We start from the raw sequence: 21,593 nt of genomic DNA on the forward strand, positions 1-21,593 counted from the left end.
GGGATCTAGGACTTAGCTCATCTCTTTCGTAGAAAAAGTCCAGTTTTGCCATTTACTTTATCGGTTATATAATAAGCTACCAAATGAACGTGCTTGTTCTTGAGGTTGTACGACTTGGGTTTTAGGAATCAGTTTCTAGTCTGAATGACAGATACTGAATCTAGGCGTGCAATTTACACTAATATAACAAAACATGATGATGATCCATGCTAGCCTGTATTTATGAAATGTGTATTACCATCTATAATCAATGCGCACCATGCTCCGTGGCCATTTCATTTAATTTCTAGTTGAATCAAGCAACTTGTATTCTAAATTTTCAATACTCATTTTTTATTCTTCAACGAAATCTCGATGTATAAACAAACATTTGCCTAAGAGCGAAGAATCTTTGTTTCTCTCTCTAAGCAACACCTCATGTTAATACTTTATATACTTACGCTTGATCCAACACGACTCACAATCACAAGTAGATTAATATATTCATTAATTAAGATTGCAGAAATACGACAGTATGGGTGGATCTTCACGGATGTGTGAGGTCTCTGATCTATCAAACCAATAATTAACCACTTTCTTAATGGAGAAGTACTTTGCCAACAATTAGTAAACAGCCTTAATTAACAAAAAGCAATAAATAGTTGGATAAACTGACAATGGTAGCTCGGTAGAAGCAATGACATTAACTCGCAAGTTGAGGTCTCATCACTCGTGAGATTCACAATTTATGTTATTTTGTGTAGCGGTTCGTTCTAGATCAGAAGATGTAAGGGATTTTGTTCCGATAAACCTAGGATTGGATACTAAGATCCATAGTGACTAAATTTCAACCTTCCGGTATTACTGTAAATCTGTTTTGACGCATTCGAACCTGGTTCTGAATTCGCTATCTTTTTATCTTAGAAGTTTTCCTATTCCTATCACTTATGTTGTATTTTTATGCTTGTAGCTTACAAACTTTTCTTGTAACCGGAGATTTTAAGTTTTAATGAAATTGGTGTTCCAAAAAATCACTAAGTTTCATACTACGTACGCATAGGAAAACAGCTGTGCAGACTGGGAGGATTTATATAGGCTCGATCGTCACGATTGGTTCTGACGCATAACAACTAACTAAGTGAGATACTACTGCACGGAATAAATATGTACTTCATTTTTTTAGCCCATTTCTTGGTCGACGTATGTGATCACATGATTTACAAAAGTAAATAACGCACATAGATATCTTCATACGTGTATATAAGTTATAAAGTTACCCACATGGAAATGCCAATTATAGCGTCAAATCTCAACAAACCGAAACGTGACACATTACACAAGACACCTACTACAACTTAATCTTTAAGTTCTCATGTAGGGATGTACATACTCATTATACTCTTTCATCAACAAACCCTAATCAATACTATATGATAATTAATACTATCACGCATTATATAATTAGAAATTTACTTGAACCAAAAGATCTTAAACCGAAACCTAAATAATTTTCGAAATCTGCATGCAAGTATAATGTATATTGCTTATCAACATGATTCTACGCAGATCCAAAACTAGATTTTCTATCGATTTTTCTTCTTTCTTTGTCGAAGAAGAAAAAATCAAGATTATAAAGAAGAGGAACCATCATGACCGAACACAAGAACACAAGCACCGGTCCGAATATCCAAAGCATTAAAGGCAACGCCGCATAGAACAACCGATTCCCCACCGTATTCAAAACAAACCCTCTCTCTAGCAACTCCGCCACGTACTCCTCCGGCGTTATCATCATCATCATCTCCTCCAAATCCTCCGGAGGAAAGGGAGTGTTGATGAGGATATTGACTTGGTTGATGAATCGGATCGAGAGAGAGTGAGAAAAGAAAGAGAAGAGGAAGAAGATGAGGATTGTGACATACTTAAGAGCCACCATGAACTCCCCGTGAGCTCCGTAAATGGCGTCGCTTAGAGGCTTCTTTACCGCATACGTGCTGCTTATAACCGCAGCTAGACCCGCGCATAGGAGGATTGATGTTGTGGCCATTAAAGTCGATCCCATTATACAGTTTCTTAGCGTTTGAACGGCCAATATGTTCTTTTTTTCGTTGTCCTGATTAGTTCAAATACATACAACATACTTATGAGTTTATATATGTGTGTATATGTATTAAAGAGGTCGAGGATTACCTTGATGATGGAAGCGACCCAAAAACGGCGAGCTCTAGCGTTAGTGCCGATGACGGTGGTGAGAGGCTGTGTACGTAACTTGTGCCATAAGTAAACATGGTAAGCTGCATATGCCATTAGCCCTAGCGGCACTAAGATCACATCTAAGTAACCTTCTTTCCACTCCATTACTAGTTCAAAAACTTATCAAAGCCCAATATTTCTGTTGTGTGTGTTTTGTAACGCCTCTCTATGTGTGACGACTTATTGCCTTATTGGAAGGTACTTTGAAGTAGAAAAGAACCTATTTTATAAGAAAAAAAAAGAAGTATGAATACCAAAATAAAATTGAGCACGTCAAAAAAAAATGGTGCACGTCGCATGTTGTCCTTTTGTTCGCCATTGTTATAGTTTCCATAGTGATCTCTCTCTCTTTTTTTTTTGTCAAGATATCTAGTTGGAGGCCATCATAATGTTTTATAATTCTTCACGCTTTTGATTTATATCTTTTAAATCTCTTTTCCACTCTTCTTTTTAGTCATAGTTTTTGAATAAGGCCTGTATTATCTTATTTAATTGTACATTAAGACCATCAAAGTTTTGATTTATAAATTGAGAACATTGGCAACCCGATAATTAGCTAGTATACATAATGGTTTCTCAAAGATAAAAATGAGTGAAATCTGACGAGGACCATATCATATGAGATAAGATAAGACATGAGGCCGACCTTTAACCATTTCAAACTTTTTCATGACTTATTTCTTTGGTCTTTGTGTGTTAATTTTACCTACTCCTTTTATCTTCCAACACGTTGAACTAACTATACATTCAGAATTCTCATATCAATCTTTTTTGAAAGCTCATTATGGAGAGTGGAGGGATATGCATACTAATTAAGAACACCCATTAAGACCAATTTAGAACCACATTGGCTCTTGGTGACATATGATATACATCCATAATCGGGCATTATCATGCATGTAGTTTAGTCCGACTTATAATACTGGTTGTATGCTGAATATATATTTCAGAGACGATGTGTGGATTATTGGAGCATATATGTTGGATATCAAGACATGTGACCCAAAGTGTTTAAGAATTTAAATATTTTAAGCCCTTTCTCAAAAAAAAAAAAAAAAAAAAAAAATTAAATATTTTGGGTCGGACGTTTGACTATGTAAAATATGTCATGCATACCAGTAACCAAAACTTCTACAATCTTTAAAATGTCAAAAATATAATTAAGCTCTGGTCCAACGTTCTTGGACGGGAAGTGCGGCTTGGTTCGTATTTTCAGTCCTCTGATTCGGACTTAATTTATAGTGCTCCTTCTTAAGATTCTTATTAGTTTTTTTTTTTTTTTTTTTTGTAAGCTAAGATTCTTATTAGTTAGCACCAAAGGAAACTCAAAAAGTAGAATGATCAGTCATTGACCAGTATCTTGAGTTCTTTAATAATTTAGAAATTGTTAAATATCGAGCATTATATTATCATACATAGAATTTTGATATCGGCCCTTAAATTTCCATACACTTTAGACAAATACAAGCTAGTAACTTAGTTTACTAGTATATAGTTTTTTTTTGTGATGCTTGGAGATCGACTCAATGATAATGAGTATTATGACTTTCAAATTTCAATGTCAGTGTTATTTAGCTTAGTCATCCGCCATAGATCCGACAATATGTGTATGCGTTGATGTTCGAATCATGTTTCCCACATATGTAAGAAACAAATATGCTCTCCATTTCTGGAAGCCATATTTTAAAGTAATGCTGTCGAGTAATGAGTAACAATGTAATTTATTGGGCAACTAATATTTAGAAAGTGATTATTATCTTTTACTTATCATAAGAAATAGGATAACATATTTGAACCAAAAAAAAAAGAAGATAAAGGACAATAAAACAAAAGACAATCTGATATCGTTCTACCATTTTTAATTTAGAAACTTTGGTCAATAGTTAGAAACTTGGTTCACCTGCGAAGACAAACAACGTCACTCTAAGAAAGATGAAAGACGTTTGCTGATAAAAGATAATTCTGTTACGGTGTTAAGGTCGACTACTTATTGCTGGATTCATACTTCGTGTGCTATCACAATGACATATTTGATCATTTCTTTTGGAAGCTTGATTTAGTACCATTTGACTTGAGCTACTTCAACAATTTTTACTAGAAATATGTGTCTTGATCTCAAAATACTCTTAGCCCAATATAAACTACAAGATGATTTTGGGCTTGAGAATTGTGAAATTAGGCGTACATGCTTTTTCAATATCAATGAGATATTATGATTTGCTTGATTTAACCTTCAAGGCCTTATTGTTTAGAGTGGATTATTGGTATCGGCACATCTGATCGACTATTGACCACCAAATAAATTCTCGAGCACTGAATTGATAATTGATAAATATGAGTTTTTGGATTTTCAGATTTTTAGATTTTTTTCTCTAAACAACGAGGAGGTGTTCAAGATCCATGGGCCTGACTATTTCCCATAAACCGGGCGCAGCGCTCGGTAATACTATCAAATGGCGTAAACCCGCCCTGGCCACATAAATAAATAATCTAGATTGTAGGTTTAAATTCGGAATCCTTAACACATTTCCAAGTCTGCCGTATCATCCGACCATATTCACTTGGTTGGATTTTTAGTGTTTGGCTTTTTTCTTTTTTCTTTTTTGAAGACTTCTAGTTTTTTTTTTATATTTATTGAAAAGTGAATAATCTTGATGTGACAAAAAAACACCTTCTAGATTTTCTATAAAAGAATCATAGTTTTTAGCCATTCAATATACTGTCTTATCTAGTTCACTGATTTCTGTTATTTAGGAAATCTATCGACTGAATTATCTTATGGTTTGTGTAGACGGTTTAGTTTGTTGTGTTTTAAACTTTTAGTTGCTGATTTCAGGTTCTATGTCTTGCTTATGTTATGGTCGTAAGTTTCCCGTTATGGGTTTTAGTTGGCATGTCTTTCGATTCTTGTTCTTGGTGATTTCATGTTATCCACCAGTTTTTGTATCAAACTTTATATTTCACCTGGTAATGAATATTATCATATGAAAAAAAAATATTGACATATCTAGTAGACAATAACAGAATTGGTAGAATCTAAAAAAACATAGTAAACTAAAAATGATTTCTAAAAATTCTAGCCACTCACACATATATATCCATTTTGTAAAACAGCAAATCAAATCTTGGGGACATTGGCAATCAGATCAAGCAAAAGCAAATGCAGGATCAGATTAACACAGATCGGAAATTGGAATCTGTATCATATAATAAATAGATTTTATATACTATTTTCTATTAATCATCTAACACAAAATTACAATCATGAAAATCATTATTGCTTCATGGCACGTAGAAAGATCAGGGAATAAAGCCAGCTTGTTTAAATTACATTTTCTCAATCATCATAGGGGCTCAATCATACATGTTTGTTTCTTCATGCATGGTGGTTAGTACCAGCTTTACAACTTAAACTCAAAATTTCCATTAAATATATATAAAGAACTAACTAATGAAGAATGCACGGAGGGAAATGTATCAAACCTACTAACCTCAAACAAAACATTGTGAATGTTTTCCTATAAAGACAAAAAAAGTAATCAACCATTTGAATTTAGAGCAAACTAAACTGTTTGTATAGATAATCAAGAGTACATCTACTAATACGTGCTAAACAAATTAACGTGAATTGTGTTATACAGGCCATGTTGTACGGGCTACTACGTAAATGAATCATTAGAGAGATTGATTGTTTAATAATATAAAAGTAAATGGTGGGTTGGTGGCCTCTGATTGGTCTCGTGGATAGCAGTTACGACGGGGATCAAATTGGTAAACAAAACCGGTGGACACGGCTTTCTCTAGTAGTTGACCCACCGGTTGTTTTTTATCTGATACATACATGATTTTTTTATGATAGTCTCATATGCAACAGATAACAAATATATATAACAAGTTTTAGGCTTGAATTGTCAGAAACTATAGTGAGTTGAATTATTCATCAACTATTTATGCTTACTATATGTTTCAACTTGTTACCACACTTACCATATCTCTTCTAGTTAGTTTGTAAGCTATGGGTGCTCGTGGTTTTGAGAACTTCGAATTTTTGCATTATTGGCAAAAGTGGAGACTTTTTGTTTGTAAGTTATTTTTCCTGGTTTAAAATGCTAGAATAATAGTTCATTTAAACGAATGTGAGACCGGATGGAAAAATCATATTACCTATAAATCATATATTTTATGTGTATTATAAAGTTAGACGAATTATAAGTTTTAACGTTATTTCCAATTATTTAAATTCATTATTAAAAAGTCCGCTCTAAAATTCTGATAAACCAATATTATTTAAACTTTATAAAAAAAATTATTATGCTTTTTGCGTAATCGATGCTGATAGATTCATTGCTTGCCCGCTAGTTCATCACCAGCACATGCAAACCATCGCCAGTCTGAAAATTTGAAGGCTATAATATTGAATAATGCATTAAAGATAAGTATCTTATTTTATTAAATCGGCGTCAACATTTTATTATTTATTTCACGTACTATTAAACCGACCTTTTGTCGTTGGTATGATAATAAATTAAATAATTGTACCATTTGGAACATATGATTTAGTCGTTGAAACCAATCATTATTTGCATTTGTATATATTTTAAAATGTTATTTATTTGATGTGTTGTATATACTTATAAATTTTACTTGGGTCACTAGATTTAGAAATGATCAGATCTGGATAAATAAAATAAGAAAAGTAAAAAAGAAGCTCACATGAGGAAGTGGAGTTGAAACCCGAAACCGCATGAACAGTGACGTGGAAATAGAAGTCTTTTACCGACACGACGTGGAAATAGAAGTCTTTTACCGACACTCTCCTCCATGTTTGAATTGGACTTCTGAGGATGCATCTGTAAGAACAATAAATTCTGTAAACTCCTTTTCTGTTTGTCGTTAGTGATAAAGCTTGTAATTAGTAAAAAAAAGTAAAGTACATTTGAGTATTCATATATATGCAAAAGGAAAATAATGAGGAAGAGGAAGAGATCCAATTGTTAGATTCACATGAACTGATCTGTTGTTTTCTTTTTTGAACAACTAACTGAACTCCGTCGTTAAAGAAGTCATCTGCTTTGGAAACTGAAGCCCTCCCCATGTTTCATGTTCTTTTTTTTCTCACCCCACAACATTGCCAATACCAGCCCATCACAATAATACGTAGTTAATACTTAATAACAACAGTATAGTATAAAGCTCTTGGATATCACAATTTACATTTATTTTTCAAACCTGAGTTTGAAATCATTCAGGCCTTTCGCATATTAATGGAAAAATACATTTTAATATTTTACCGGGGCATTGTTTGGTAAAAATAAATTTATTTCTTTAGTTGTTTAAAAAGGAATATTATATCATGGCTTTTGATATCTATTTTATACTAACTTTATAAATTACAACACTCTGACATAAATCTAATTTTTGAAAATTACATTTCATGGTGTATCAATTACAAAAGTGTTTACTAATTGTGGATTTGAGAATTCTCATTCTAAAAGCATAAACAAACATGGTTTTAATTACAATTTAAGTTAGAGAAAGTCAAACTACAAGAGTGATAACCCAACTCGAGGTTTTCCAAGTTGGGTGCATTAAGAAACCTAAAAGCATATGATTAGCCAAATAATTTATTTTAAAATGAATTTTATAAAATAATCAAACAAGATTCCCAAATGTCATCACCACCTCTATATATCTCCCCTAACCTCCTAAACCCACCATGTCTCCATCATTACACAACACATAGATAATCAAACACAAAAAAAAAAACAGAACAATGTCTTCTTCTGATTCCGCAATGGAAGCCAAGAAGTCAAACAAAATCAGAGAGATCGTAAAGCTCCAACAGATTCTCAAGAAATGGCGTAAAGCAGCTCATGCATCAAAACAAGCCAGCAACAAGATCGACGATGAAGAAAACAACAATAAACTCAACAGAACAGGAAGTGGAAGTGCAAGTAAGGGCATCAAGTTTCTGAAGAGGACACTATCCTTCACTGATGTAACAGCTGTTCCTAAAGGCTACTTAGCTGTCTCGGTGGGGAAGGAGGAGAAGAGATACAAGATACCAATGGACTACCTTAGCCACCAAGCTTTCCACGCCCTGTTGCGTGAAGCAGAAGAAGAGTTTGGGTTTCAACAAGCTGGTGTGTTGAAGATTCCTTGTGAAGTTGCTGTGTTCGAGAGCATTTTGAAGATAATGGAGGACAACAAGGCTGATGTGTACTTGACCACACAGGAGTGCAGGTTCAATGCAACGACTGAGGAAGTCATAAGTTACCGCCATCCTTCGGATATCCCTAGGACTCCATCTCACCAACCTCACAGTCCAATGTGCAGATAACTTTTTTTGTTTGTTTTGATTTGCTTGTTGATTGCTTTGAACCATTCTTCTTCCTCTTCCCCATGTTCCAACTTTTTCACTTGGGGATTTGAACTTGTGTACTCTGCAACTTCAAAGAATGAGAGACGAGATTTTTGAATAATGAAATGTATAAACGGATGATTGAAAAATTTTAAAACATGAAATGTTCTCTTTTTTTTTTCTTTCATAAAGTGAATCAAGAAAGTAAAGGTTAAACCTTCTTGTTCATCAGTAGATGCATTCAAAGCAATTTCACAATACGACCTCCTTCTTTCATCATGTTCATGTATCTTCCATTCTATGCAAATTCTAGATCTATGTTATTTTGATATATCATAAAAGTTAATCCTTCATCTAAGAGGACAACACCGTACAAATGAACGTGAAGGAGAATGTATCACATAGGTAGTGTAAGAGTGAATGAATAATCACAAACATATACATGGTTTAGTTTCTTTCTCAACATCTGTATTTGTCCTAGAAATCAAACTCACATCAGCACAGGAAGTGGTGGTGCAATAGTAAGCATGCTCCAGTGACTAGAGCATATTTGGGCATCCCAAAAGTCCATATCCGCTTAAGTTACACTCCAACACCGTGTTATTCATATGGCAGTTTTTGGTCACATGGTTAGGCTTAGGAGACCTTGATACAAAAAGACAAAATGTTTCTAACTACGCATCATCTGTTCATTTTACCGGAAACTACCCCATGTGTATTGATGTTGCAGTTATGCCAAGTAATCAGAGGTTTAACATAAACTAATGGAGTAACTAACATCAGTTATATTAGTGTGAAAAGAAGATAAAAGAGTACCTACGCCATTGTACTTTTTAATCATCAAGTGGAGACTTGTTAAAATTATCTAGATTAGAAAATGTACAGTATCCTATGCTTTTTACAACCAAACCTAATGCTACAATAAGTATCTTAATTAGTGAATAGAATAACAGAGTCACAGCATCACATGCAACATTTTCTCTAAATTAAGCACCCTTCATTATTGAAACCACATGCAATTAAGCGATTTATCCCTAACAGAGTACGGCAAAATCCAAAGGAATGATCTTGGTATCCTCCCAAAATCAATCAAGATTCACAAAAAAAGGATGAGTATTTAGGGAATGATATGTTCTCTCTCATGGTCAAAGTCAATGCTTAAAGCAGTGAGATCTGATAAAACGGAAAGGTCACATGACATATGTACCCTGAGACTTAACACCCATCATCATACGCAATCACATAATAACACATGTGTCATGATCTCCTGCACCTGATCTCGAGGATACTAATTGTAATATTGACTATATGAGCAGGTTCCATATACGACACTAGACAGCAGGATCCAGCAAGAAATTTAACATGAACAAAACCATTATCCTAGAAAATCTTTAAAAAGATCGTGGTGATCGTACGTCCGTGACTCATATAGTTTACTGCTTTATGAAGATTGGTATCAAAAGTTATGAACTAAAAGACAATAAGAGAAACAAAAGAAAGTCTTGGTTGTTCACTCAAGGCACTAATCATTACAGACAGTAAAGATACTTATTTGAGCAAAAGCCAGCTAAACAGATCACATGAACAAGTACATCGTTGCGCAAAAAAGAACATGTACATCAGTACAACAGAGTCGAGAACTAACGAACTGGTTACAGAGCAGTTATTACTATTTACGTGGCCATTTGCGTTTTTCTTTACAACCCGGCCACAATGGGCCTAGATTGGGTCTATTATGGACTATTATGGGCCACAAATCATTAGTCAACTGAACCCACAAATGACAAAACGATCTAAGATATATGCACAAGAAGCTGAAAGATGGAAAATTTCTACTAACCGAGTTTGAGCACAGAGGAATTAAAACCATAAGTAAACATCGTTTAGAGTAGGACACTGGTAAATGTAACGAAACATTTAAAAGGTTTGTTGAACAGAGTAATAGAGCGATAGTTGTTTGCATCACATGGCCATTGGTTCAGGACCAGCAGCGTTCAGGATGTCTAACAAGGAGTTTTGGGGCTCCAACTCCTCGTGCCAAAGCTGCAACTTATCCCCAGGGTAGAAGTTTCTTGTCACTCCCTCTGAGTTTATCTGTTCAAAAATAAACCAAAAGAAGTTTGTTAACTATGTTCAGTTGAAGACTTTATATTATTCGTAGCTTAAGAGAGTTATGATGGCCAGAGGGATATCTTACTATGACAGTCCGTACAACACCTCCACTGGCTCCATCACGGGCTATGGCGAGTGAAACCGCCTTCACAACAAGTTGCTGCAAATGCAATAGCAAAGATCAGAATGGAGGGTTTGTCAGATGCAGATATAATGATCTGAACCGCCTTACCTCGGCTTCTTCTTTGGTCATGTTTTCTTTCCACGCCTGATCAAAGAACCCGTAAAGGTAACTAGAGCCAGAGCCTAACACAAACACACACAATTCCACTAGTTATTAGCAGGAAAGCTAAGTCACGTATAAGCAAATAGCAAAGAGAACTTAAACAAATAGATCTATGCCAAAACCCAAAGGCCATAAGACGCAGAAGGATTAAGATTTTACCTCCAATAGCAAACGGTTGCTCAACTACAGTTCCACCGAGAGGAATCCCGTAGATCTTTCCGCCTTCATACTTATCCCACCCACCAACTATGAGGCCAGTTTGCAGCATGTTCTGCCCAACAAAGATATACAATGCTTCAGTAACCAAATCCATATTATCAAAACAAGGAATAACTATACACACTGTTAAACAACATAGATAGATATGACTTAATACAGAAAACTGAGATCGTAGAATATATATATGTATACTATATAATACATACTTCTTGACCACTGGATACAGTAACATTTAGAACATTATTTTCTACATTTCCATTTAGAACTATTTACTCTTCAGAGTAAAGAACAATTATTACAATATTCATTCTTCGTATACTAGCAAGCTAGCTAGCTAGGAGAAGTGACATCAATCTCTAATTCTCTATTGCCACAAAGCCATATAGCAATGAAACATAAGCAAGTTGCAATGTTTCCCAAAAATCACACTTCCAAATTCCAAATCAGTGATTCTGTAGAGCATGTTTAACCTACAAGTAACGACCCTCGTAAAAACAAGACCCACATATTCCCACTAAATAAACAACAAGCTTTAAAGCAAAACTGGTGTACCTTGTTATTGTATGCGAGCATCCTGATAAGGTTAGCAGAGACCTTTACAGTGGCAGGCTGTCCGAGCTGGATTCTGCAAACCATATATAAGCAAACGATTGATCTCATCTCCAGATACATACGATAGCAAGCAATAATTTAATTACGCCGAATAAAGGGAAGAGTAAAACACTCACGTATGCTGGTGAAGGAAGTAGCGGACATAGTCCGATACAACCTGAGAATCAGCAGCCTGCAAAAGAAACAAGAAACCTAGTAAGCAAAGAACTTTCTATAAACAAATCAGAAATAGACTCTCCACAGTGCCCCCACTGCGAAGGGAACCGTTTCAAGGATGCAATCACCATTCCGTTTGCATCACACTGATACAATCTCTACTCAAATTTCATCTTCTTTTTTTTTGTTTGTTTATTATCTTAGCTACATGACAGACATTAGCTTTCCTATGTTGCAGTTCTTGTAAAAAAAGGTTTTATCTGTAATTTGAATATAATTTAACATTCATTAAAAAAAAAAAGAACTTTCGATAAGAGCATGCGGAAATCAACGAAACCCAAATTGCAAGTTTTCACATTAAAAACGAGACATTACCGAACCAGAACGGCAGACGTAGACATTGTCTGTTAATTGTGTGATCTTGTCTGAAGCCCGATTAGCCACGTACATCCCTGCGCGAGTAGTAATAATAACAGATCCCAATTTAATCAGCTTTTCTCAAAATACTTTCCCCAAATAGAACAATCGAACGAAAGCTCAGCTTAAAGACAAACTCAATTAACAGAATAAACCCTAGAAGAGGAATCTAACCGGTGCTGGTACGTGAGTCGGCTCCGAGAACGACGCCTCCATTGTAAGTGACGCCGATGATGGTCGTTCCCATTGAGTGCGGCGCATCGAGATTGAGATCCATCGCTGTATAATTCGAAACTTCTGTGAGACGAAAAGAATCTTAAGGAGAGTTTCGCGACTAAAAAACTCAGATTACGGTGATGAATAGTTGAATACTGATGAGAAAAGGAAGAAGAACTGACTTAATCCCCAAGTCGGGTCGGATTCTTTCTGTTTTGGGTGCTTTTTATTGGGCTGGGCCGTGACAGAAACGTTATTTGCGCAAAAGTTCAAGCCCTAACTGTTCTTATGGACCTTGCAATTACAAGCCCAACACCTATAATACAGTGAAATAATTTTATTAAAAATAAAAATAAAATGTGATACAAAATAATAAAAAATAAATATTTATTAAATAAATAAAAATTGAAGGAAAATATCCCTTTTACCTTATGCAGAGGAATGTGTTAGATAAAACTTCGTTTTTGGTGTTTAGTGTTAACTATTTAGATAATCATTTGTTCATAATATAACAATTACACAAAATATATAGCATAAGCTACTAGAACATAAGTATTGTTGATTACTGAAATCTTTCACATGTACTAGGTGTGAGTAGTATTATTTTTTCTTTTTTGAAATAATGTTAAATTTATTCAAAAAAACTATTGTACAGTGACTGTAACATTTAACTGAGTGTGTTTGATAAAATCAAAACAGAAACTGAAAACAAAGAATCATCTGTAGGTAGTAGTAGTATTAAGTTTATTAAATTACTTTGAAATATCTTTTATTGTTCTTCAAAGGGTGCTTGCAGAGCTAGCACTCGTTAGGACAACGCGGAAGACAACAAGAGTTCCAAACGCACAACGGTTACGTGTTTCTGCTCAACCCCTAGTTTGTTAAAAAAAAAATAGAAGCTGCTTTCACAAAATCACTTTTGTCTCTAAAGCCAATTAAAAGACGAATGCAAGAACTATATCGTAGTGGCAACAGCTTCAGGTTGGTGAGGAAGCATCTGATGAGCCGTGGGTACATTGGTCTTTGCCTTGTTAACCACACGGCTAATAGTTCTTGGTTCCTTCACGGGTGTCACTTTCTTCGTCGAGGACTCGGCGAGCACTTTCCTCACCTCGTTGGCCAGCTCTATAACATAATCTTCCTCATGCCCTGTATGAAACAACAACAACATAAAGCTCAACACATCAAGAACAATATATATGCTGGTTTTGATGAGTGAGGGGAGCTTTGGACTAACCGATGTCGTGCATAGCCTTCTCTAGCAGGAAGAGGTAATCTCTGTTGTTACCACATGGTCCGTTGGCTGTTGCAATTTGTCTTTATACATACACAAAACAACTAGCTACTGTTAGGACAAGAACTTGTCATATAAAGTGAAAGAAGTTGATGTGGAGGCTTAAGTGTTTTACCTTGCCATGTCTTCTAATGGCGCAGGTCCAAGGTAATACTTATTGGAGACCTTGTCTGGAGTAGAAGTGAATCTGAAAATTGTAAAAAAAAATGCATCCATGCCAAATCAAAATACAGACTATAGAAGAAAAGCAAAAGACACAGCGCCATTCTCAAGGACCAGTGAAAGAGAAAACAACTTACACTATCACTCCAGTTACAGATGGCTTCAGGGGATCATCCTCCTGTGTAAGTCAAGAAGAGAAACGGTTTGAGGTTGAATTATTAGGAGCAAAAGAGAATATGCTAATTCAATAGAATCGGGCATGTTGTGGACTAACCTTGTAAAAGTCTACACATGTCTTGAGATCATATTCACACTCTCTACGTTCCAAGTACTATACATAGAAAGAACGATCAACACAAAGACATATGAACATGGAAGATCACGCGAACTAGTCTTTTAGATGCAGAGACATATACCTCCATAGCCAGACGTTCTTCTTCTGGTCCTCCACGGACACAGAATGCAGCACCCCACTGTCAAGAAAGAATTGAGAATGTATGAGTAACTAAGCAGACCTCATGAACAGACTCTAAGATCCTTGAATCATATAGACAGTCAAGAGTTTCAACTTACGCATATGGCTTCTTCATGTTTCTCGAGTGTGCAAGTTCTTGCAGGGTGTTCTGGTGTACCTCTGTGATCAATGCAAGCTAAGAAGCCACATCAAACACAAAATAATCAATTTCAATCAATCAAATTGTTTTTACTTAAACAAAATAGAAGAAAAAGCGTTAATTACCAAGATCAAAGACACGTTTATAACCCTTGATGAAACCCAACACTTTCTCATCGTAGTGAAATCCTGGGTTCCACACAAGAGACCCATAGCCAAAGACCCACATCACCATCTTCTGCAGTTATATGCTGTATAACCACCAAAAGACAAAACTATTTAGTGGAGGGTAAATGCAGGAGAAAAAGCTACAACATGTAAAACAAAGACAAGGCAAGAAACAAAAGAATACATGTGAAAATGTACAAATAAGACAAATCACAAGTAGATCAATGTTCCAATTGTCACTTTTAGCTTCAAACGTCAACAGATAAAGCTCAGTTTTAGGGTTCTCTTCAGAACAGTTCAGACAAGATTAAATCCCAAATCTTATTTGTTTCAGTTTCTTATAAAAAAAAATATAAGAACCAAAAAAACTAGGTAGCTTATGGGTTTCCATGGCAAAGGACATGAATCACCAAACCTAGTGGCTATGCTACCAAAGGGCCTAACTTTTTCTATAGAAGCATGGTGCAATAATGATAATCAAACAGTAATAACATTTCCTAAAGCTTCACCAGATAGAACATTAGGCTACCTAAACCGATATGGGGAAGGAGAAAAGAAATAAAAATTAAAACTTTACCGTCGGGCACGAAAAAGACAATCCCACAGCGAGACAAGATCTCCACTGGTATTCAGATTAGATTACAACCCGAGAAAAGCTGAGAAAACTCGTGGGAGGAGAGATTGCAGAGGATTACGTCGAGGGAACGACGTCGTTTATGTTTGTATGGAGCTGGTTATGGTAATGAGACCCACCTCAGCTCCTTTCTCCCTCCTTTCTCTGAATCTCTCTCTCTCTTATTTTTCTCTCTCTGCTTTCGAGGTGTAATAAAATGAGGAGGAGGCGATGTGGAGAAAGGAGAGCATTTATAGAGCCGCGTGTTCATGGTAGGCATGTTGTTTCAAGTTTCGTCTGGTTATTTTGTCTGTCCCGTGGTCCTTTCGTCACGTGACGGGCCGGTGAAGACGCTTGTCTCTGCCCTTTCTTCAATATCCATTAAAAAGTAATATTTTCCTAACGAAAAGAGAGATACATTTTAGAAACTTTTTTTTTTTTGAACAAACCAAATCATCTTAGAAACTCATTTCCAAATGTTACCAAATGATAAAAGTTTGGAGAACTTATCTAAGAGAAAAAGACTAGAATAGCACCAAACCAAGTTTTTGTTCCCAAAGTAGCACTCAAAGCTCAAAGTCACAAAAATAGGTTTCATTAAAGAGGTAAATATACAATTATATCCCTTGGTTAATTAATCCAAATCTTAGGGTTTAGAGTTAAGGGATGGGGTTTTGGAATTAGGGTTTTAAATTTTATAAAAAATAAATATTAAAATAAAAATTTTAAAAACAGTTTCAAAAAGTATTTTTAAATTATAAAACGAAAATTTGAAAAAAAAAATAAAAAAAAAATTTCGAAAAAAGAAAATTATAAAAATTTCGAATCTGAAAACATATAATCTGAAACTATAAAAAAAATTCTTTTTTTCTTTTTTTTTTTTTTATTTTATTTTATTTATTTTTGTTTATTTATTTAATTTTAAACCAAAAGTATTAGAGATATTTTACCCTTTAATGAATGTCATTTTTGTGACTTTCTCCTTCTAGTGCTATTTTTGAGACATAAACTTCAAAAGATGCTATTATTGACAATTGCCCTTTATCTATCCTGAAATCCTAATAAAACTTTTGAAACAATATTTATAAAATTTTTGATCTATGGGGCAAACGAAGACACACTTAACAATAACAACACAAAACACACAAGAGTTGGAATGTATGCAGATACATACATCACCGACGTCGCTGAAACATAAACAACAATACTATTGGGGTATAACTTGAGCTAAATGATAACACTATTTATCTTTAAATTATTACCATATGGCAAATTAACAATTGCTTGTTCATGAATTACGCCATAACAGATTCCCAGAAGACTAAAATCAGATAGGTCTGTCTTAATTTTCTTAATCATAGCTGAGAAAAAAAAGGAAGGAAGTATATACATGGGTATTAGTATTACTGTGAGGTTGAAAAAATGGTTTTGAGCCGTCTGATAAAGATGGATTGGGCGTGTGGACTTATACAGCTCATAGTTTTTTTGGGCTTTGGCCTTACTACAACAGTTCTCTTTACTCACTACAATTAAACGGTAGATCAAATGTAGGGATTATGATTAAATATGTTACAATAATTTAGATATTTTAATTTATTTATTGTTCTGATAGTTTTTTTATTTGTTACTTCGAATATTTTTTTTTAGTTGGTCTCTATATAGTTTAATTAATTTTAATTAGATTTTTAAATAATTTATATATTTCAAGTATTTTTGGTTAGTTTGTAAAAGATTTTTGAACGATTTTAAGTATTGTTATAATCCGATATAAATTAAACCCGGAAAAAATCAAACTAAATATTATGATGTTATCCGAAAACTAGTAAAACTTGAATGAGATTTATGAAGATAGTATTGAAAAACCAAAAAATTCAAGTCAACAGAAGCGAAACTAAAGGCACATCGAACGCCTAGGGGCGTAAATCTCACAACTCATATATTTTGACAACATGATGACTTCCATGTACTTGGATAAGACTTTTTAATACTTAGTGTACTTGGATAAGACTTCCCAAAAAATAGAAATACATAATCAATTCAAGGTCAGAACTGTGATTAAGCCATCCAAGCATAGAGAAGACTTACTTGGTTCCACGTTCTTGAAGCAAGAAAACTTCACATATCAGCAGAAACGAAAATGATTTGTGCATGACAATTGCTGTTCTTTCGCTATCAGCCGTCTTTACATTCTTCTTCCGGCCAAAAGCTTCACCTCCTCCTCTAATATATCTCCCTTCTTCCTCTCAAACACACATCTTTGTATTTGTTTCAAGAACTTACTCCAACCATCGAAATGACCTGTCATTTCGTATACTCTCTCTTACTATTACTCCTCGCTGCCAGCTTCGCCCTTCCTATCTCCGGCGACGGTGACGCTGATGCTCTTTTGAAGTTCAAGTCATCTCTCGTGAACGCCACTGTCCTCGAAGCCGAAGGATGGGACTCTGGTGTCCCTCCTTGCACCGGGGATAGAGGAAGCCACTCGACATGGAAAGGAGTGATGTGCGACAACGGCGTCGTTTACGCTCTCCGCTTAGAGAACATGAGCCTCACGGGGACGCTTGACTTGCAACCTCTCGTTTCAATGCCCAGTCTCGAGAGCGTGAGCTTCATGTATAACAGCTTCGAAGGGCCGATGCCACGTGGAGTCGACGGGATTGTAACTCTTGTGTATCTTTACTTGGCGCATAACAAGTTTTCGGGTGAGATCGACGGTGATTTGTTTGACGGCATGAATGATCTTGTGAAGGTTCATCTCGAAGGAAACATGTTTTCCGGTGAGGTTCCGGAGTCGTTGGGGAGACTGCCGAAGCTGACGGAGCTGAATCTTGAGGATAATATGTTCACCGGGACAATACCGCCGTTTAAACATAAGAGTATCGTTAGTGTTAACGTTACTAACAATCAGTTAGAGGGTCGTATTCCGGTTGCTCTCAGCCTCATGAACACCACTTTCTTCCAAGGTAATCATCATCATCCTCATAATCATATCATGTCTTGTTCCTTTAATTAATTAATTACCATAACATTGTTACTTATTCTAGTTTACACGAATATCAATCAGTAGTGCAATCACTTATCAACAATGAATTAGTTCAATGGTTAAAAACTCTTATATCATTTTGTAAAAAGACTAATAAGTTATATATATTTTATTTTCGGTGGAAAGAACAAGAATCTACTCTAAAAATTTAATTTAACATATTTTTTAATCAAATTTAACATGGTTTATATATCACCAACACTAGTTCTTCTAAGGTTTTATGATACAAAAATAATCTAATTTTGTGTTCGTACACTATTAGAATCTTTATCAGTTTATGACTACGAATTTCAAATTTTGTCGGCTTCTCGTTGTAAAAGGATTGATCCTTGTTAGTTTTCATGTCAAATTTTAAATTTGAGCAGACCTTGTGGTCCAGTGGCAGTAGATGGACCTTGGTTGTAAACATTCCTACTGCGGAAACTAAGTCACATTGTTCTGTTTACTTCAGCTGCGGATACGTCCGTATAAAAACTCGAGAAATGGTTTGTCGTGGGTTGCACCTCCCACCCGGAGGTTAGATCTGTGTCTATATGGGTTTAATCCTTTACTTTAACAAAAAAAAAACAAATGAAAAAAAATAAACTCCATCTGATTATTACCAACCATGGGGAACTTTGAATTTATTGGTCCATGCACTCTTCGTAAGTACTGAGAAGCATGCTGAGTTTTTCCATGCGAACTTACAAAATTGTTTTTCAAAAATTGACATAATGCGCAGAATGAATAGATTTCTTGTAGAAATCATATGTGAACATTTCTCTTTTGCCAGAGTAATTTCCTAATAAACCGAACTGGTAAATAGTATTTGCTGTAATCTCTCCTTGCCTATGACTAAATGTGCCACGTAAGTAAGATTTGTAACTTTCAAATAATTTGTTTGGGTTTAAAACAGGCAACAAGGGGCTGTGTGGACCGCCTTTGCTTCCCTGCAAAAACACTCCCCCCTTGCTTCCGGTGTTTCTCCTTGCCATCACCATCCTCGCCGTCGTAGTACTCGTTGTCTTCTTCTGCTCCATTTTCATCTTCGGCCGCCGTAAAAATAAAGCAAGCGAAGTACATGAACACGGCTACAGCAGCAGCCTCGGTACACTCTCCATACCATCGGAGCAACAATTCAGCGAGAAGAGCTCGATGGACTCTAAAGTCTACAGGAAACTAGCCAACGAAGTTTCGCAACGAGACTCAGTAGCAACATCATCAATATTAGAGCTGCCTCGAGAGGAAGCCGACAAGCGAGTAGATCAAAAGAAGCTCCATTTCGTCCGGAATGATCGTGAGAAATTCACGCTCCAGGAAATGCTCTGTGCATCTGCGGAGGTTCTCGGAAGCGGGGGGTTTGGGTCATCCTACAAGGCGGCTTTACCTAGCGGACGTGCGGTGGTTATAAAGCGGTTTAGGTTTATGAGTAATATTGGAAGGGAAGAGTTGTATGATTATATGAAGAGGATCGGACGGTTATCTCACCCTAATCTCCTTCCGTTGATTGCCTTCCACTACAGAAAAGATGAGAAGCTTTTCGTCACTGATTATATTCCCCTTGGGAGCCTCGCCAATCTCCTCCATGGTTAGTGTTCTTTGAACAATTTGTTGCAATATTTTAAAACCGGACTGTCATAACATAAAAAGTTTTGGATTATGAATCAATATGGCTTCATCTACAATCAATTAAATTCAGTCAAAAAATAAAAACAGAATTACAAGTGGGGTTTTTAGTTTTCAGGTAAGTTTTTTATAAACATAATTAAGTTTAGTTAGTAAAGTTTTTTTATAAAAATAAATTATTTAATAAAATTAAAATATAAACTAAATGAAAATTAGATATTTTGATATTTAATAATGATTGTGAGTTATGAAAAGTAAAATAATCGAATAAAATAAAAATAATTTTAATGATTTTAAAATAAAATTAATTTTTGATAATGAATTATAAATAAATTCGAATGGTTCACAGTTTAACCTGGTTCAACCTTCGGTTCTGTTGGGTTTTGAAAACACTGATTTGTTGATACTTTATTTTGTTAATTTTTGCAGCAAACCGGACACCCGGCCCGGTGGTTTTGGATTGGCCGATCCGGTTAAAGATTGCAAGAGGAGTCACTAGAGCTTTGGACTATCTCTACAAAATATTCCCTGATCTGAATCTCCCTCACGGCCATCTCAAATCATCCAACGTTTTGCTCGACCACGACTTCGAGCCGCTACTAACGGACTACGCTCTCGTCCCTGTGGTTAACAAAGATCAGTCTCACTTCATGGTGGCTTACAAGTCACCAGAGTTCACTCTGGAAAACCGGACATCAAGAAAGTCCGATGTGTGGAGCTTGGGAATCTTGATCCTCGAGTTACTCACTGGGAAGTTTCCGGCGAACTATCTCCGGCATGGGAAGGGATCTGACGACGAGCTAGCTGCTTGGGTTGAGTCAGTAGCGAGAACCGAGTGGACACATGATGTGTTTGATAAGGAGATGCAAGCAGGGAGAGAACAGGAAGGGCAGATGCTGAAGCTGCTCAAGATTGGGTTGAGGTGCTGTGACTGGGACGTAGAGAGGAGAATGGAGCTTCACGAGGCTGCTGATCGGATAGAGGAAGTTGATCACGGAGACGTTGGTGAAAGTTTTCAAGAGAGTTTTCGATCTTCATACGTGACTGCTGATTATGAGTATCGTTTTTCAAGAACCACGACTGGGGAGTTCTCGCTCGTGTCCCTCTAAATCTCTCATTGATGTTTGTTGATTAAGTTTCTTGTCTCTGTTTGTAGGTAAAGACGTACCACTTTTATTGGCATTCGATTATGGCCATCCAAGACTTACTTGGTTGCCTCCACGTTGATGGAGATCGTTGACTTTCATGTAATCTTCAAAAGAATTACTCTTACAAAAAAATGTCAAATACTGAATAAGACTCATTTAAAAATCTTATAAAACGAAACATTGAAACACGTAATCAAGATTGTAATTAAGCCATATCCAAACTTAGACTTACTTGGCTCCACGTTCTTGAAGCTTTTTCCAACAGAAAACTCACACATTAGCAAGCGAGAACGATTTGTTGCGGTGACATTTGCTGTCATCTCGCCATCAGCCGTC

At 35.7% G+C, this 21,593-nt stretch overlaps 5 protein-coding genes across 5 annotated transcripts; 2 read left to right on the top strand and 3 right to left on the bottom strand.

Annotated features, from left to right (window-relative positions):
- Positions 1–1,209: 1,209 nt before the first annotated feature.
- On the bottom strand, positions 1,210–2,444 carry BNAA01G05930D. Its single transcript, XM_013797064.3, has 2 exons — positions 2,170–2,444; positions 1,210–2,092 (listed from the first exon to the last, which is right to left on the bottom strand). The coding sequence occupies exons 1-2, from the start codon at positions 2,335–2,337 to the stop codon at positions 1,538–1,540; spliced, it is 723 nt and encodes a 240-aa protein (XP_013652518.2). The 5' UTR covers positions 2,338–2,444; the 3' UTR covers positions 1,210–1,537.
- Positions 2,445–7,933: 5,489 nt separating this feature from the next.
- Positions 7,934–10,173, top strand: LOC106357387 (auxin-responsive protein SAUR72). Its single transcript, XM_048780636.1, has one exon. The coding sequence runs from the start codon at positions 8,006–8,008 to the stop codon at positions 8,570–8,572; it is 567 nt and encodes a 188-aa protein (XP_048636593.1). The 5' UTR covers positions 7,934–8,005; the 3' UTR covers positions 8,573–10,173.
- A 235-nt stretch (positions 10,174–10,408) lies between these two features.
- Positions 10,409–12,804, bottom strand: LOC106354721 (proteasome subunit beta type-6). The gene is made up of 8 exons (XM_013794736.3): positions 12,570–12,804; positions 12,354–12,430; positions 11,939–11,994; positions 11,763–11,835; positions 11,151–11,262; positions 10,938–11,011; positions 10,791–10,865; positions 10,409–10,687 (listed from the first exon to the last, which is right to left on the bottom strand). Exons 1-8 carry the CDS (start codon positions 12,670–12,672, stop codon positions 10,556–10,558), a joined length of 702 nt encoding a protein of 233 aa, XP_013650190.1. The 5' UTR covers positions 12,673–12,804; the 3' UTR covers positions 10,409–10,555.
- A 528-nt stretch (positions 12,805–13,332) lies between these two features.
- On the bottom strand, positions 13,333–15,706 carry LOC106354720 (gamma-glutamylcyclotransferase 2-2). Its single transcript, XM_013794735.3, has 9 exons — positions 15,426–15,706; positions 14,807–14,931; positions 14,641–14,717; positions 14,484–14,540; positions 14,342–14,398; positions 14,205–14,245; positions 14,021–14,092; positions 13,849–13,928; positions 13,333–13,760 (listed from the first exon to the last, which is right to left on the bottom strand). Exons 2-9 carry the CDS (start codon positions 14,913–14,915, stop codon positions 13,567–13,569), a joined length of 687 nt encoding a protein of 228 aa, XP_013650189.2. The 5' UTR covers positions 14,916–14,931; positions 15,426–15,706; the 3' UTR covers positions 13,333–13,566.
- A 719-nt stretch (positions 15,707–16,425) lies between these two features.
- On the top strand, positions 16,426–21,590 carry LOC106357386 (probable LRR receptor-like serine/threonine-protein kinase At4g31250). The gene is made up of 3 exons (XM_022689477.2): positions 16,426–18,424; positions 19,400–20,071; positions 20,539–21,590. The coding sequence occupies exons 1-3, from the start codon at positions 17,755–17,757 to the stop codon at positions 21,216–21,218; spliced, it is 2,022 nt and encodes a 673-aa protein (XP_022545198.2). The 5' UTR covers positions 16,426–17,754; the 3' UTR covers positions 21,219–21,590.
- Positions 21,591–21,593: the final 3 nt, after the last annotated feature.

Source organism: Brassica napus, chromosome A1 (genome assembly GCF_020379485.1).
Source record: "Brassica napus cultivar Da-Ae chromosome A1, Da-Ae, whole genome shotgun sequence".
NCBI classification, from domain to species: domain Eukaryota; kingdom Viridiplantae; phylum Streptophyta; class Magnoliopsida; order Brassicales; family Brassicaceae; genus Brassica; species Brassica napus.

What these genes read in the sequence shown, in the direction of transcription:
- BNAA01G05930D (XM_013797064.3), bottom strand. Translation starts at nt 2,337, where the DNA reads ATGGAGTGGAAAGAAGGTTACTTAGATGTGATCTTAGTGCCGCTAGGG. An exon ending in GGGTCGCTTCCATCATCAAG is followed by an intron (nt 2,093 to 2,169) that starts GTAATCCTCGAC and finishes TGAACTAATCAG; the next exon opens with GACAACGAAAAAAAGAACAT.
- LOC106357387 (XM_048780636.1), top strand. Translation starts at nt 8,006, where the DNA reads ATGTCTTCTTCTGATTCCGCAATGGAAGCCAAGAAGTCAAACAAAATC.
- LOC106354721 (XM_013794736.3), bottom strand. Translation starts at nt 12,672, where the DNA reads ATGGATCTCAATCTCGATGCGCCGCACTCAATGGGAACGACCATCATC. An exon ending in TACTTCCTTCACCAGCATAC is followed by an intron (nt 11,836 to 11,938) that starts GTGAGTGTTTTA and finishes TATGGTTTGCAG; the next exon opens with AATCCAGCTCGGACAGCCTG. An exon ending in TGCTCGCATACAATAACAAG is followed by an intron (nt 11,263 to 11,762) that starts GTACACCAGTTT and finishes TTTGTTGGGCAG; the next exon opens with AACATGCTGCAAACTGGCCT.
- LOC106354720 (XM_013794735.3), bottom strand. Translation starts at nt 14,915, where the DNA reads ATGGTGATGTGGGTCTTTGGCTATGGGTCTCTTGTGTGGAACCCAGGA. An exon ending in TCTGTAACTGGAGTGATAGT is followed by an intron (nt 14,093 to 14,204) that starts GTAAGTTGTTTT and finishes TACAATTTTCAG; the next exon opens with ATTCACTTCTACTCCAGACA. An exon ending in GAAGGCTATGCACGACATCG is followed by an intron (nt 13,761 to 13,848) that starts GTTAGTCCAAAG and finishes TGTTTCATACAG; the next exon opens with GGCATGAGGAAGATTATGTT.
- LOC106357386 (XM_022689477.2), top strand. Translation starts at nt 17,755, where the DNA reads ATGACCTGTCATTTCGTATACTCTCTCTTACTATTACTCCTCGCTGCC. An exon ending in GAACACCACTTTCTTCCAAG is followed by an intron (nt 18,425 to 19,399) that starts GTAATCATCATC and finishes GGTTTAAAACAG; the next exon opens with GCAACAAGGGGCTGTGTGGA. An exon ending in CCTCGCCAATCTCCTCCATG is followed by an intron (nt 20,072 to 20,538) that starts GTTAGTGTTCTT and finishes TAATTTTTGCAG; the next exon opens with CAAACCGGACACCCGGCCCG.